The sequence below is a fragment of the Lonchura striata genome, chromosome Z, assembly GCF_050655825.1.
Source record: "Lonchura striata isolate lonStrDom1 chromosome Z, ASM5065582v1, whole genome shotgun sequence".
NCBI lineage: Eukaryota > Metazoa > Chordata > Aves > Passeriformes > Estrildidae > Lonchura > Lonchura striata.
In genome coordinates this window covers 39,677,578-39,694,691 of record NC_140740.1, presented here as the reverse complement: position 1 = coordinate 39,694,691, position 17,114 = coordinate 39,677,578, and the positions used below count along the sequence as shown (strand labels likewise).

General features: G+C 47.2%; 1 protein-coding gene across 5 annotated transcripts in view; it reads left to right on the top strand.

Moving 5' to 3' along the window:
- Positions 1-4,255: 4,255 nt before the first annotated feature.
- TMOD1 (tropomodulin 1) overlaps positions 4,256-17,114 on the top strand; it is a 25,240-nt gene continuing 12,381 nt past the window's right edge. For 3 of the 5 annotated variants that reach the window (XM_021537131.3, XM_021537128.3, XM_021537132.4), the window contains exons 1-3: positions 4,256-4,333; positions 14,482-14,645; positions 16,473-16,629. In XM_021537131.3, the coding sequence (XP_021392806.1) occupies positions 14,526-14,645; positions 16,473-16,629 (277 nt within the window). In that variant the 5' untranslated portion in view covers positions 4,256-4,333; positions 14,482-14,525. Of the gene's footprint in view, positions 4,701-6,756; positions 7,731-14,481; positions 14,646-16,472; positions 16,630-17,114 lie in introns of those variants that run through there. The other 2 variants (XM_085566480.1, XM_085566481.1) reach the window with 2 other exon arrangements.

The window sequence follows — 17,114 nt, the reverse complement described above, 5'->3', positions numbered from 1 at the left end:
TGTACACTGGGTATAGCAGAGCCCTTATTATTACTGTGGGCAGTGATAAACCAGCAAATTGCTATTCTAATGCAAATTGCTATTTAACATGGTCCTCTCCATATTTAAGTGTGCTGAGGCTGAGACTTCGAAGTGTACTTGAGAGAGAGGTAGTACTAACAATGAAGATAGTAATTAGTTTTCCATATTAATCAACTTCTTCAGCTGCCATGGCAGAGAACATGAAGAATGCAAGTGAAGGAAGCCATGTGGTGATGAACTACTGTAAGATAAACTTCAATGCAAATTTCTCTCTGTGTAGGATGGGTTCTGAGTCAGAAAATTTCAATGATGTAGGACAGTAGAATGACAAGCACTCCCCTGAGCTCCTGAAGAGAGATTTCCTATGTGACTTAAGACCATATCTCACCTTCACAATTGTGCAGGCTAATGGCTACAAGCCATTTTCATCGCAATAGAGCATTTTGCTGGAACTATTTTTAAGTTTCATAAGAAATACCTGGGCTGTTTTTGCATCCTTTGAGGCTTGAGGATCTGCCCTTTGTCAGAAGTTTATTTGCACCTCTGTACTGATAAGGCAGTTTGTGATTCTTCACTTGTAGTATTAGAGGACAGACCCTGGCAGATGTTCGAGACTCAAGATGGTTTCCAAATTGTCTGCCCCTTCTGAAATATGCCTCACCCTCTCCGTGGCTGTTGGTGACTAAAAAGCCCAGGTCAGAAGCAAGGACACATTTCTACAGTCCCACACATTTGTGCAGCTCAGTGCTGGAGTTCACAGAAGCTGCTTTGTATGTTGGTAAAACAGACTGCAGTCTAACAGACAGCAAACCCACGGGCACTGCTGTTCACATGGTGAATTGTCTTGTGCATGCATGGGAGCATACACCCATCCCAAAGTTTACTGACATGCTGTGTTGCTGTATCTAGAAGGGCTGCACTGACATGTCGCTCCAGTTTCACTCCCAGGATACAGTACCACCCATGCCTTCAGCAGCTCCCCTGCTAGTCCATTACAGTACAGGCACTGCTCTCTCCTTGTGCAGAACTATGATTTTCCACCTGCTTGTAGTATTGCTCTCTTACCCCATGTAAGATCCTATTAGACATTTGCTAATTGACTGGTTAGTGCTCTTTGACACACTTCATGCTCTGCTTTGAAAATTGTGCCGAGTATGTTGGGCATACACAACATTGAACACTTTGAGATTGCTGCTGTATCCAAGCCATGAAATAGCATAATAATCAGTTAGCGTCCTGTCCCCAGGAGGTATTAGACATGCCTGCTCTGTGGAAGCTGTTAATGCACACAGAATGCTGCATGGTTCTTCAGTTTTTCAGCAGTCAGTGTTGCAGGGTAGTTGTGAATGGTTTTCTGCTTTCATGAATGCATGGCAGTTCACTAGGGCTGTGTCCACAGCCCATGTCTGAATCAGGCAGGTGGTGGGGTTACTTTCCATTCTGACAGGAATTAGAAAGGCCTCCATGCAGTTCTTTGCATTGTCCTCCAGGAAATATGTGGATTAATCACAGATAATTCAGATGAAAGCAACAACAATGTGTAGAAAGTCTGGTTTAAATAGCAGGATTTGCAGTTTGTCTGGATGGAAGAAGGGTAAGGAGGGGAACGCTTTCTGAAGTTTTCACTGGTTACTATTTTTACATGTAGATAAAACAAGGCATGTAAAAGCTTTAGGTGCGGGAAGAAATGGGCACAGCCAGGGAATTTACTTGAACTCTAGTTTCACTATAAATGCCAAAACCATGTTGGATGTATCTGCAGAAGCCCAGCTGATCATCCCTTGGAATGTGGATTTGGAATGTCTAATTCTTGGGATTCCACCCAGGGTAACTTTACAACCAGAAAAAGGGAATGCAGCTTTGTTAAACATGTTTTGTGGATCATTGTGAATTTTAAAAAAATGAACAATGATCCTTGATTACCTAGAGAAAACAGATGATGCTGCAATAACTAAAACAAAGCAGGCTTCTTACTTACCCAAGGCTATAAACAATAAGCACTTGCACACCTCCTCTTCTCTGTTTTTTCAATCTCAGCTGTATTTTGTTAAGTTGACAGTATAAGTTTACCTGTGTTCATCTCCCAGTGTGGTCACTCCAGCTCATTTTGAGGAACCCTTGTTTTTTCAGAGAAACATTAGAACCCTCTTTGCCATCTCAGAATCAATTCCTGTCTCTAGGGTTTCCAGTCCTGGACTCCTCTTACCCCATTTGGGAAGACTTCTGTTGGAAGGATCTTTTGTCTTTGTGTTTTCACCACACTCATCCTTTGTCATCACAGTTGTGTATCAGGCAAACCTTTGAAAGCCTGGATTCACATGTGCTCTGTTAGACAAGAAGAATGAAGAAAAATCATGCAATGAGAAAAACATCTCTGAAAGCTCCCTATTGTGTTCTTTTGTTCTTTGCTGATGTTTTCAAGTCAGACTGGAATTCTTAAGCAGGAGAATTGCCCTGCTCTGTGAAGTTAGAGTTTGGCTAGGGCAAGAGGAGCTCGTGGCCTGAGTGGACATGCTTCAAGCATGCCAAGTAATTTCCTCAAGAGCAGTGGTATACTTGGGGTTAGTGAAATTTGGTATCTTGTGAAAGGTGCTATAGTGTACCTTACCTGCAGCATTCTTTACCACAGTGTGGTACAGCAAAGCACTAAGAAAGAACTACACTGATGCACTGAAAACAATTGTGCCGAGAAGCTGGGTCCATATCTTGCCTGATGGAGACAGGCTGAGTGCATTCTAAGGGGAACCAAGACACCTTGGATTCTGGTGCCCACAAAGCTGCATCTGACAGCAGCCAGATGGGATTAGAAAAAAAGTGGATCAAATATATCTCTGAGTGCAAAACCAATGTGGGCATGTAGGGAATCTCAGTGGTGCCAGTGGATCACTTCCTGAGCTTGTCCCTGCTTGCATGCCCTGGAGAAAGGCACTTGGTAAACTGGTGGCAGGGAAACTGGCATCCAGGTTTGTCTGATCTGGTACCTGTCAGGCTTCTTCAGCCTGAACAAACAGACATTTGGGTGAATTGGGTGGTTCTAAGCGCCCTTTTCTCTCCTGCCAGCAGCTGGGATGATGCCAGTGACTTGAGCCTACTCAAAGAGACATGCACGAGTCCAGTGCTTGGCACAGCCCCCATTTGAATCCTTCCTTTGTCCTAGCTGGGAAGCAGTATTTTCAGAGCTAACGGCAGATTTTCCTCCACGTGCCACAGGACATGGAATTTCAGTGCCAGTCATGGGATCTGGGGACATTTTCAGATGAAGGTCATCACTACGTCTGGGAAGTATGGGCTGGAGAAGCAATCACTTGGACTGGCCACCTCTGGTAAACCTCTCCACCTTTGCCTTGTAGCTGCTGGTGGAGGCCAGATAGCAGAGCTAAGGAGGAGCTTGGGGCTTTTTGTGGGAGATTTGGTAAAAAACATCATTAAAGCACAAATCAATGTGACTTTGAAGTCACTCAAATGTGACATGGGGGAAAGGAGATTTGATAGCAATGTTAAAACTTGGTACCCTAAGACTGGAGGGCATCTCTCCTGGGCTGACTGCAGACTTGGAGCAGCTCTAGTGGCTGTCGCTGGATGTATGGGGCAAACTGACAGGGAGTAAAGGCATGGGATTAGTACTTGCATTGATATGTTGATGGCATTTGAGAGAAGTATCTTTTATAAAGTGCCCATAACTGCAGCTACAGGTACCCAGCAGTGCTGGCAGTGGGGCCATCCAGTCAGAGGCCTGGGTGGCCGTGACTTGATCCGGCTGAGCCTTGAGGCCTCCCTGCTCCCCATGTCCCAGTGCTGCACCACTCCTCCCGGGAAGGAAGCCATCCGCAGTCTCAGGGTGCTGTACGGTGTCCTGGACCCCCAAGAAGATACGTGTATATCTTGTGGAGTTTCCCAAAAAGGCAGTTTACCGAAGCATCTGGCTCAGCACTCTGAAGGGGGTTGCCACGGGACAAAAGGCAAGCTCCAGCGTGTCTGGCTCGTCAAAGAGCAGGAAAGACCCTCTAGAAACAAATGCTGCTCTTGCTGCCACCCTCCGCAGCGCCTCACAGCTGCCCTGGGGATGGACGGAACGCGCTTGCCATCCCGAGTGCGGGCAGAGGATAAGGACCAACCAAACCGGGGCCCGGGGCGGGGGCCGAGCCGGGCGCAGCTGTTCCCGGCCGGGAGGGGCGGCAGGGCCGGCCCCCGCTGAGTGACGGCCGGGCCGGGGCCTCGGCCGGGCCGGACCTCCGCCCCCGGCAGCGGCGGAGCCGGCGCGGCCAGGACGAGCGCCGAGGCTCAGCTCCGCAGGGCGCGGCGCACGGCGGCGGTGAGCGAGAGAAGGGGCGGTGGGCCCGGCCGTATCGGGGCAGAATATTTGGCCGGCACCGGGCGTCCCCGGCTCGACAGAAATAGCGGCAGCGCGCAGGAAAGAGGACTGCTTGGGAGCTGGGTCGGTCTCCCTGCCTGCGTCTCTGCCTGCCCGCCAGCACACTTGCCTGGCTGCCGGGAGCCGTGCCCGGGGGAGGGAGCGCTGCGCCGGGATGCGCGGAGCCGGCGGCGGGCACTGCGGCAGCCGCGGGTTCTCGGGCTCGGCGCGGCCGCGCCCCTCGGCGGGCAGGCGGAGGCGCTGGGGTGGATGGCAGCCGGAGGCACTCACGCGGCAAATCTCGGCGGGGATCAGGGGTGCTGAGACGGTGAGATAGAGGGTTCTGCACGACTCTGAGCGAGTTGCAGAGGGCACCGAGAGTTCTTTTTTACTGTTTTTCTTGCGTTTGTAATCCAGGGAACTCTTCTAGGAGATGGTTTTCCAGATAATGAATCGCTAGAAACCTGTGCTGCTTTTGTAAGGGAAAAGTGGAAATTAGCATGGGGAAAGGTTCCTTGAGGACATTTGTTGTATTTGCCTTGGCCCTACTTTCTCCAGCTTGAAATAGTCACTGCCTTGAAAACCCTATCCCAAAGATAATCTTTCTTCACTCAGATGGACGCAGCTTCTGCCCTTATTCGTGTGCTCATGTGTTGCCCTCTGCTTTTTAAGTAGTCATGGATGGTTTGTTGGCCCCTTATGTGGAGGTCATTTCTACTTGCTTTACATCTTTTCTTGGATGTTGGGCCTTGAGCCACAAGGGTGCTCAGCCATGTGATTGAAGTTGGTTTTAAGTGTTTTATTTTTTTTTTAATCCCTTTTTCATGTTTGACCTGCCAGATTGTGCAGCAGTGAAGAGTGACTTCCTCCTTTCTCATCAAGATTTGTGCTGAGAGGTAGCACCTTTTCTCAGACTATATAATAGATCAAATACAGGATAAGCTTTTTGGGGATGCAACTCCTACTTCAGGTTATAGTAGTGAGCTCTTTTGCTCTCTTGAAAGGAGGAGCTGAGCTACAACATGAAAGCCAAACACCATCTTGCTTTGTTGCTCGCACTGCCCAAAGCCAAATGCCTCTTGACAGCCTCTGTACCTGCTGCCCTAATGTACACATGGCTGGGTATTCCAACAAGAACACTGCATCACAGGTTCACTGCTTCTCATTTCAAAGTCTGTTTTCTCCCTGGCAGGGCTCTTCCCCCACCCCTCCTTCAGCACTGCATTGTTTTCCAGCCTGACTCATCTTTCTCTTCCCCACACACTTCTCAGCTGTGATGGTCTGCTGCCTTTTCTCCAGATACTGTGTTTTTGCATAATACTGGAAATATGTTGCTCCCCCCCCCCCCCCCCCCCCTTACTGTATTTGGGAAAGCCGAACAGATATTGGAAAGTCTGGTCTATCTTATTACTGATTTTCTTTGCCCAAGTTTTACTTTTATTCACCCAAAGGACCATTTGATTTATCTTTAAATGAGTCAACCTTCTGTGAGAAGCACCAATCCTCTGTTGTCAGATGTGTACCTCCTATTCCACAGAGTAATGTGCTACTAAATGTAGTGTTTGCAGATGAATTGTTGTACTTTTCTGTGTGCTGCTTCGCTGTTTTTCAGGTGTGTGGAGTTTATGAAAGCACAGCTAGGGGGAAGGAAACTGTGATCTGTCTTCTGATTTTTTTCCTCTATAGCTGACAGTCATTTGGACATCATGAGCTAGGAAGACTGTCTTCACTTCTCTGTTCAGGCAGAGGGCTGTAGACAAAATGTCTTTACTTGGTAAAATTACCAGGCTCTTGGAAGAAACAGGACAGAAGGTTGTGTTCCATGACTCCATGGTGCTAAAAGCTCCCATGTTCTTGGGCATGTGGATGCAGCACCACGGGAGGCTCAGTGGCTCTCTAGCCCATCCCCAGCTCACAGCAGACCTCTCCTCGCATAGGGAGGTTCTGGCTTCATATGGCCTGTGTCTACAAGTCCCCAAAGATGGAGGCCCCCATCCCTGAAGGCTTGTCTTAAGGCTGCATCACCCTCCTGGGAGGGACTTCTTCCTACTTGTTCATGGTGAATGAGATATACACATAACAGAGGTTATCCTGGGTCAGACCAAAGTCTGTACATCCCAGGACACTCTGGCTGGCAGCAGCCTGAGAAGCTTGGAAGCAAGGTTGCAGTGATGCTTCCCCAGAGCTCTCCCCACTTAGGCTCTGTGCAGTTTGGTAACTCCCCAGCTGGAGCTAGTTTCTGTGTTTCTTCAGGCCTTGTGTGATGGTGTGAGGGTCTCCCCTCTGTTAAGTGCCTTGTTCAGATTTGGTGCACAGTGTACACTGCATACTCACTGCAGCTGGAACAGTGCTCATTTTGCTTCAGTGTTAATTAAGCATCAACCTGTCTGGGGCTGATTAGCTCTGCCTTAGTGGGGCATTTCACTGCCATTCCCTGTGCTTCAGCCATACTAGCAGTAGGATGGGATTGGGATGTGCAGACATTCATGTGTTACTAACAGCACGCTGTGCTTTGGCTCTGGCAGTCAGCAAGGCTCTTTTACAGGCCATGGCCATTGCATGTCTGAGGATCAGAGGCACTGCTCAGTGCAAGACAGGAGCCTTTCTGCTGCTGTGTTCACAATGCACTCATCAGGTTCCCTGCAAAACGAGTGTGCCACAGAAACAGGGGTGTCCATCTGAGTACTAAGAGAAACTCAGGCAAGAAACCCAGGATCACTTTCCAGAGGAGATTGTGCTGGCTGTGAAACTTCCAAGTGGAAGGGTTCAAGTTACAGAGAAGGAACTGAGTGCAGAGTGTCACTAATGACTCAAATGTGCCCACATGCTTTTCACAAGGATTAGTAATTAAGCAACTGAGTGCATGCCAGGTGCATGAGAGAACCTCGCCCCAAATAGGAAAACACATAACTATGTTTACAAGTGTGTGTCTTAAAAATATGTAAAGTGGGGGAGATATAGCTGGGATTCTTTGTGTTTGGGCTTTGGTAGATCTTGGCCTAGTCACCAAATATCCAGGCCATTTGCTAATGAGGAAGACCACCTGGTGAGCACCAGTACTGAGTTGTGTGGCTTGCAGGCTGCAGGAGTTTTGACAGAGGAGAGCCAAGAGACATAGACAATTTCTGGATATTGGGTTAGGAGTAGGGTGAGCTGAGAAGACTGAGGTGAGTGCAAGGCACTGTGAGATTTTCCTCAGCACTAGTGGATAAAGGAAAAGTTTGTGTAGGCTGAGCACAAGGAACCTTCCCTAGTGTGTGCATGACCTCAGACAAGAAGATGTTTGCTGTGGAGCTGTCAAGGATGGGAATGTCAGCTCTGACATGAGGATATCCATGGAAATGAAGCTGCATCATCAGTAAGTCTTGCCTATAGCCTATTGAACTTCACTGCTGCAGGGGGTTGGGTGATGATGATAACTCCAGATAGTGTTGCATGCTCTTCATGGCTGATGTGTTGCTTCAAGAGTCAGAGATCATGTGCTTTGATAGACACAAAATGCCTTCTTCCAGATGTTTTCTTTCAAATATGTATTTCAGGATGTCTTAGATTAACAGCTGCTAATTTGGAGGAAACCTAGATCTTCCTTGGAGAAGTTTCAGTTTCCTGAAGGGACAGCAGACTAGCTGTTGGATTTCCTTAAGCATGAGCCTCTTGCAGAGAGGTTGAGAGTGCCTCAGTCTTTTTCATGTTGATGGCTGACTAACCTGGAGCAGTGAGAATGTGTGCCCTCTTTCTACATTCCCTGTCGTTTCTCTGTCCACTCTTCTCATCCAGGATACGAATTTGTGGCTTTTCTTTAAAAAACCATTTCCCTTAGGCAGCATGTGACTGACTGCAGGTGGGTTCCTCTGCAGCCTTCTTTTCTCCAGGCTGAATAAGTCAAATTGCCTTTGCTCGTTCAGCTTGGAAAGACCTGTTTTCTACTAGAGGGCATCAAATTGCATGCAGCATCCAGCTGCATGCTTAGTGATGCTTAAGCAGAGGGTCCCCTTTGGGTCTCCCATGTGGGTCTCCTGGCTAGACACTTTCTCATGGAGCTTGGACTCCAAGCCCAGAGCAGAGTCTACTGAAAGGCTTTTGTAGCTTTAACAAGTTTTCATCATCTTATACATTCAAGGTGGTGGTGCAGAGCCCAGACTGGCCAACAGTACTTGATGTTGCAGCCTGGGTGTGTGTTTATGGCTTGTTAAAATGATGCTTTCCTCTCTTGACTAGAAAATAAGATCTGCTTGAAAAGGGATCTGTAGAAATGTGCAGGAGGCCATTACCTTAAAGGACTGGTCTTAGGCATTTATCTATCTTCCGTTCATTTTAAGGAGAACTATGTTAATTTGAAATGGAGTAAACCTTTGAATATCTGTACTTCACGTACAGGGCATGTAGTTACTTGCAAAGCCACTCCACCATTCTGGTTGTGTCTGTGAGAGGAGGGACTGTGGGGCTGAAGTGTGAAGTTTGTACCTGTGTGCTGGGAGGAGACACACCTGTACCAGTACAGCTGTACTGACTCCCTTGTGGGCAGGGTAATTCATGGTCACATCAGCCACCAGTGAAGACTTTTGTTGTGTATGGCTGTGTGATGACACTGGGGATGGATCCAACTCCTCCTCTGCTCTGATTTCCTACTGGGTTTTACACAATTCACATAGATTCACATTTCTAGATGTGGTCTCAATAGGAGCTGTTGTGCATATTTGCTTTTGTTGCTACTGGATCTGGCCGTAATTTGTTGGTCAGTTCTTGAAACTGCAGGGAGCTGATTGTTTGGTTGCCCAGTGACTCAAAAGCAGAGTTGGCCGTGGAGTCATCGGCACCCAATTATGTTGGGATGCAAACTCAGGGTTTGAAAGTTGTCCCAGTAAGGGAGAATCAGCAGAGACTCACTATTTTGGTGGATTGATCTCCTTCATCTCTACATCCCCACCATGCCTGCTCCAGCACTACAAGTGTAGAAGCTACCTCTTGTCCGAATGCTTCTAGTACCTACTAATCACCTTAGACCACTGTGCAAGTTCCTCAGCTCTTCTTCATTTCCTGTCAGCCAGAGAAGATCTCTAGGCTGACAGACCCTTTGCACACATGTGCAGCTTCCCAAGAAATAAGGTTCTGAGTCCTGCATGAGATTGCATTGAGGTTTGCTACTGGCTTTAAGGTTTGTCAGAGGTCTGACCACATCAGAAGACAATTTTTACTTAGAAGAAACTGGAGGTGATTTGTTCCTTGCATCTGCACAGATTGCATCTTGGATCTGCAGCTGGATGACTCACTAAGATTTAAATATATGCACAGAAAGTACCTAGTTTCTATTGAATCTATAGGAAATGGTCACTTGAGGTATGCATAGCTCCTCCGTCAAAAAAAACCCCAGACCCTGGCATTTATCTTTAAAGTTATGCTGCAAGTCAAAAAAAAAAAAAAAAAATTAAAAAGAAAGATAATTGTAGCAGCTATAGAGGGGATATTGGTTGATATTGGTTTGTTATTTTTATACTGCAAAATAATAGCTCTGAACTTTGACTTAAATTTATACTTAAACTGTAAAAAAAAAAAATCTCATAAATCAAAACCCTGCATGAGTCAAACAGGAAGAGTTTTTAAGCCATCCCTCATTATATGAATTCCCACTTTCACTGCTTCTTTAATACAGCTTTCATCCTGAAAAGACTTCTGTCTTCAACCTTGGCAGTTTTTTCAAGAATCATCAATAACTATGCTGGTCATGCTTGGCTACCTCCTTATCCTAAAACCCAAGCCACATGGTCTGCTTTCACATTTCAGAGCACAGAAAAGGTTTTGTGGTAGATTCGAGGTTTGTCTGGGGCAAAGATGTTCATTTTCTTCAGGCATGGCTCTCACTGTGTGGCAGAGTACACAGAATTCCTGTCCTCTGCCTTTGGTGGTTGTTCAATGTAGCAGTGGCCAGGGATGCCTCAAACCCTCCCACGTGCTGAGCCTTGGGCATGGTGCTGCATGCTGCAGCCTGTGCAGACCCCTGGAGCCAGGGTTGGCTTGGACTGATAACAGAATTTAACCCTGGAAAGCCCTGCACCTTTGCTGAGCTTAGTTGCTCTTTCTCCCTACATTTTCATGAAGGGAAGTGCTTTCTATGCAGTCCTGGTGTTGGCATGCTGGGAGGTTGTGCGGGGAGGTGCTGGGCTGCCCGGCACAGCGTGTGCCAGATGTCACACAGCATGTGTCACATGGCATGCCTGACACTGCACCCCAGCTTCCACTGTGACATTTTTGTATTTTCTTGAAATTTGTCTTGCTGTTGTTCCTGTCTCTTTACCCAGTTTTTCCTCTCTGCATTTGTTCTTTTTCCTGGAGCTGTTGGATCACGGAGGGATAATTCAGCAGGCCTTTTGACTCAGCAGTATGGGTGCTGCTCCACAGCATTCCTGAGCAGCCTGCTGTAGCCCAAGCCCATTGCTGCCCTGCTGTTGCCCTCCCTGCTTGCCCACCTGAAGAGCACAACCAAGTGCTGATGCCTGCCCTCGGCTGGTGGTGAAACAGTGGGCCCCACGTAGGCCGCTTTCCCAGATGGATTTCCACTGCTTCCCTGTGCTGCTGTCAGTTTTCTGCACCCCAAAAAGGTCATGGTGCTGCAGGGGGCTGTACCAGTGCAAAGCACTGTGAAAGAATTATTTCCAGTGTTATACAGGATGCTTTTAATTTTCACTTATTTTCAGCATCCATTTGGTTGCTCAGCACTTTTGAACCCTTCAGAAAGAAACTGTTCTATCCCCCTCATGATCAGAATGTTGTTGTGTTTGGTTTTGTTTTCCCATATTCATGGTGAGAACAGTCTTTCCTGTAGATGACCTTTTATTATCTCCCAGCCAATTAAATTTTTCTCCTTTAACAATTTTAATGATTGTTGTGCATTCCAACCTGTGTGCTGTTTGGATTTATCAAGTGCAAGTGCTTGGGCTGTCTTCCTGTATAACTGACAAGTACACAAAGTACTACAAAGAGACCTAATATCTTGCTGTCTTTGTAATCTATATGAATTTCAATGTTTTGAGGACTTAAAGTTGCAACAGTGTCAGTTCTGTGCAGTATATGTATGTTGCACTTAAATTCTTTTGTGATGCTTCCTTAGTTGGTTGAATTAAGAGTGATAGGGTTAATGAAAAAGAGTGAGAACTCAAGTTGTGCTGAAGGACCTTGCTGTTTAGTTTGAGCTCAGGTGAAGGTGGGACCTGTGTTCTTTCTTATCACTGGCAGTTCAAAGCTCTCTTCCATTTACAGCAGATGGGCTGGTTTGCTTTCTTCTCCCAGCACTCATTAGCAAGACAGGGTAGAAGAGGCCTGGGATGTGGAGATAAGGGAGTGCCAGTGAACATACTGGTCCTGGAGGCTGTGCTGGAGGACACTATGCTGAACAGCTGGCACTGCAGGCAGGGGAGCAGTACAGAATGTCCTGCTGCTATGGGCAAGGCTGGTGCTCCTGATGAGCAGTCCTCTCGGTGTGCTCTCTGCGGGACATGTGCAAGGTGCCAGCACTATCTGGCTGCTCCAGCAAGTCTGGGAGGGCACTGTGCCCCCCAGCATTTCTCTTTGGGGTATGTAGCAAATTAAATTCCCCCAACAGGGATTTCAGCTGCATTTCAGCAGGCTCTGCACCTGTCCTCAACCCTCAGGGCCTTTGCTATATGCAGCCTCAGCTTAATATCTCTGCAAGATGCTTTGAAACCTGAGGCGTTTTCCAGAAGCACTGCCTGTGTGCACTGACATCCCATGTCTGTCCTGCCTCTCGGTGCTGACATCTCTGTCCTTCTGGAGGGAGGCAACAAGGTCACCCTGCGGGGCTGCGCTCTGGTCCCAGACAGGCCCCTGCTTGCAGTCTTGCCTGCATTCTGGGAAAGGTCTGTGGCTATCTGTGGGAATAGTTGTCCTCATATAGCCAAGACAGATACTGCCATGTGTGTGGCAGGTGTGGGTATTTTAAGCCATTATAGAGAATTTAGCAGCCTGGGGTTGGTTATTCTCTGCCTTTCTGCTTGCTCCTAGCTCCAGCTCCTTCCATGGCAGAATGGTGAAAACTACATATGGCATATGAAATCCTGGCTAGTCATGGCTCATGCAATGCAATCTAAGGCCACAGTAGCACAGTGCATATCCAGATCCAAGTCCAGGCTGCTTTTCTAGGATCTCCCACCTCAGTGTTTATGGGCAATTGCAGTAAAGGCTCTGCCCTTCTTTGTGCCTGCAGGAAGGGCAGGCTTGCAGGGGCTGAGCTGCTGGACATGGCCCGTGGGCTGGCTGATATGTGGCTGCTGCCCACCAGCCCCGCAGCACAGGGAGCCCCGCACTGGGGGCTGCAGGGTGCTGGGGAAGCACGGAACTGTGGGGTTCCTTCCACCTCCCTCACTCACGGAACTGTGGGGTTCCTTCCACCTCCCTCACTCACGGAACTGTGGGGTTCCTTCCACCTCCCTCACTCACGGAACTGTGGGGTTCCTTCCACCTCCCTCACTCACTGAGCCCCACCACTCCTGCTTCCTCCTCACCCTCATGGCTGCCCTTGGCTCTGGTGCCCACAGGTTGATGGCTGCTCCTTGGAGCAAACCAGCCCAGTGAAAAACTGATTTTCACCCTCTCAGTTCCCAGATGAGGGAGCTTCAGGGGCTGTTTCTCCCATCAAGAATGCACCATCTCCTCGCACTTCACCTCCTAAGTGGTGAGTGCCAGGAATGTGAATGATGCAGGAATTGCCATCACACTAGTGGGGAACCAAATGTCTGACAATATGACAGCTTCTAAATTTAAGGGCTTGCTGTTGAGCAAGTGTGTGTGCATTACTGTGCCCTTTTGTGACCAAGCTAAAGATAATTTTCCTATCTGGAACAGCAGCTGTGTTGTAACTCGTCTAAAGAAACTTCTCCACTAATGAAGAGTGATCATAAGAGCATAATCTGTCCTGAGGAGGCAAGCAAAGCTGGAAAGATGTGATTCAGGGTAGGGCTCTGATGTTTCACAGGAGCTGAAAAGAGACCATTTATAGAAACTCAAAAGATGCTTGGTTCCCTAAAAAATACACAGGCCTTGCTGTTATTTTTAATGTAAATGTCACTCAAAAGGATAGCAACACTTTAAGAAAAATCACTTTAAATTATCTAGGACTCAGTATTCTCTGCAAAAATGGAGCCAACACAATATAAATGTACAGGCAGTGCTGTGGAGCAGAAGGAGACTGTCATCAAAAGAGCAGAGTTGGATATGCTTTTGTGTGTTATACTGAGTGTACTTTTAACCCACCTGCATATTTTAAACACATTGACCTTTTTCTCTGCAGTCTTTTTGCTTGCAGAGGTCTAGTTACATGCATATGATTGTGTATGACACATGATATTAGGTGACATGGACCAAACCTTGGGGTCAGCAGGGATTATCCAGATAGACCATTCACTTCTTTTCTTGAAGGATAGGTTTAGAACATGCAGTAGCACACAGGTCAGCTGCTTAGCTGGCAACAGTGCAAACGTGTGTTGTCTCAGCAAAGGTGGGTCACTAAATAGCACATTTAACTGGCAGCCTCCTGAACCTGAGTGGATAATACTTCCTGATCTCCTTGTGGCTTTAAAACATGGGAAGAAGTGCCACACGCTGTAGCCTCGAAGAGGTTTTCAGGGCTCAGAGGTACTCAGTGGTGCTACAAATCTGTTTTCCCATCTGGTAACCATGTTATCTGGAGTGCCATGTGCAGCGTGTTGTTACTGGGGACTTGTAAGGACGTGAGACCTGTATACTTCATGACATACAGTTTATTGTCCTTCAAAGAAATAAATGCCCAGGATGCTTCAGTAACATCTAGCTCTGCCTGCAGAAAGACATCCCTAGCCAGGGTCCTGTACCAAGAACTTCCTCAGTCCTGTCTGGTAAATCTGTGGTGGGGCAATGTGCTACCAGAGCTGCACTGCTCTCACCTCCATGGGTGGTTATGTGCATATGGGATATGAAAGGGGGGCCCTGAGAATCTTTTGAAATCAGCTATGCTTTAAGCATAAATCTCCAGCTCTGAGGTGTTCAGTGCTCCCCAGCCAGGCAGGCTGCAGCACCATGCTTCATGTGTTCAGTGTTAATGCTTCTTGTTTTCCTGTCAGGTTCTGTTACAGCATAAAAGTGAGATCCACGAGACTCCTCTAAGATGTCTTACAGAAAGGAGCTAGAAAAATACCGAGACCTAGATGAAGATCAGATCCTTGGATCTCTGACAGAGGAGGAGCTCAGGAAGTTAGAGAATGAGCTGGAAGAGCTGGATCCTGATGTAAGTAATTTTTAATCAAGACTTTAGGTCGTGAATCTTAGTAATTGTGGGGGAGTGGGCTGCATTAGTAATTGGTATTTCAGTGGGATCCTTTGCAGAGCCTGTACTTGGAGCAAGAGTGGAAGAGACTGGCTGTAGAATTGCCATTGGAAGCACAGTCTACATGTTTATCTTTGTTTCTGTTCTCCTGGTCTTTTCCCAATGTGATGAGCAACTGTGACTTGCAGCAGCAATATGAGCCAGTGCTGGTTGCAGTGCAGTAATCCTGTGGAAAATGGATCCCTATTTCTGAGCAGACCACCTTAGAGGGAATGCTTTGCGGGTTGCTTGGTTTGAGGGTTTTCTGGAGGTTTTTTTGTGTTTTGGATTCGGGTTTTTTTGTAACAAACTTCAAATGCCCTGTATTTTCCTCCATTTAGGTAGAAATCCAAACCCCAGAGTTTTGCAAAGTGGGAAAGTTTATTTTTAGCAACCCCCTAGCATCAGCAGGAGCTGCACATACGCAAACATGGGGTCTGCTGGTGCCAAACTGGTGAAAGGTTTTTGAAGTCAGCACTGTCCTGTTGCAGGGGATGTGCAGAGCCAACTGGCTGGCCTCTGGCTTACAGCAATGTTACTCGAGGAGCTTGGGCACTGCCAAGTGAGAAATTGCTCCTGCAACAGACAGTTAGTGTTTGTGGAGTAAATGATGGGTGCCATAGATTGCATCATCAGTATTTTTAATTGTAATGCCGGAAAATATTTGAGACCTGGCAAATTGGCTCCCAGGATTAAGCGTATGGACTGATGGGCTGGTTGCAACTATCACGAAGCACGAAGACACAGAGTCAGGCAGCACTCTGTGAAAGATGAAGAAAGGTGAAATAATTATGGGCCTCTGTCAGTGCAGGTGTAGTCTGCTTGAAGATTGCATAGTTGCCTCGCACACCATGAAACTTGTGGAAGCAAGCTGTCTCCTGTGCCTCCCTGCTTGTGCAATTCACACACTTCTCTTGCCCTCCAGGGCTGCCTGGGTCCAGTTGCTTCCTATTAGTAATTTTCCTTCCCAGGCTTTTAATTGATACAGATATAAATTATAATTAACTACTTTTATCAGGCAGGCATGGAAAAATAAGTGTGTTGTTCAGCATCACCTTGGATATCTTAAAAAGTAAATGTTGACTTCTATCCAGTAAAGCCTTAAAGAACATGCTTAGTGTCAAATCTGGGAATAGTCTTACTTACTGCATTAAGGCTGTTCTATATTTAAATATAAGCAGGTGTTTACATGCCATATGTGTCAAGCACAAACCAACTTCCCGTGGAGGCTTACGTGACTGAATAACAAAGGAGGCAGCTTGGAAAAGAGCTGGAATCCACAGGGGTTTTGCTCTGCAACCATCTGATCTTTTCTGTGAGACCCTCTGTGTAGTTTTGTGATGGATCCTGAAAAGCAGAAGAAACCACCACAACTCTCTGATCTGCTCTGTGAAAGATCATGAGATTTAACTGAAGTGATTCTTGTTGGGACACGTGGGGCATTGTGGGCACTTGGACAGACTCGTATAGTGGGGGGAAGATGGGTGAGAGCTTCCAGAAGGAAAGGGCTGGAGTTGATGTTGCAGAGAAACAGCTACTGGATAGCATTTGAAACTGAAGGGGGAAAGGCGCATCACATATCTTGAATTATGTGGGAATCAGTGGGGCTGGACAAAGATAACCTTTGAGACAAGGAGTAGCAAATTGTCCAACACTGTGGAAGAAGAGTAGTGCAATGAGGGGAGAGTGTTTCATGGATGGGGAGTATAGCCTGCAGAGATAACCTGTGTTTCTCACCTTCTTGTCTAGAATGCACTGTTGCCAGCAGGGCTCAGGCAGCGGGATCAGACACAAAAGCCACCAACTGGCCCATTCAAAAGGGAGGAACTCATGGCCCATCTAGAGAAGCAGGCAAAGGATATTAAAGACAGAGAAGACTTGGTTCCTTTCACAGGTGAAAAGAGAGGTATGGTCATCCTTTGCACCGTCCTGGATGCATCACATTGAAGGCATAGTGGGTGCACAGCAGAAGGGTTATATCTGAACTGTGTTGATAAAACTTCTTTTTGACACTATTGGGGTGGTGAATCTACTCTCTCTGCTGCCTAGCCTGAGCCCAGGCTGGCTGATAAACTGAGGAATGCCCAGGAGGTCCCTGTGCTGTCTATTTGGGCACCATCTGATATGTTGTTAAATGCTGGACAGAAGTTGTACCCCTGTGCAGCCTTCTCCCATCCCCATGCCACTGCATCTGTATCAGGTTCTGGGAAAGAAATCATCTTCTGTCCTTTCTTGTCCCTCCTTGCCCTGTTCTCCTGTGAGGTCCTCATGTTAAGCTCCATGTTTCACTTTTGCCTTTCACACTCCATTTTGACTCTGTGAGCTTCTCACCATAAAGAAACTTCACAGCTCTCTGTAGCTGTGATGAGGCCCAGCAGTTCCCATCTAGTT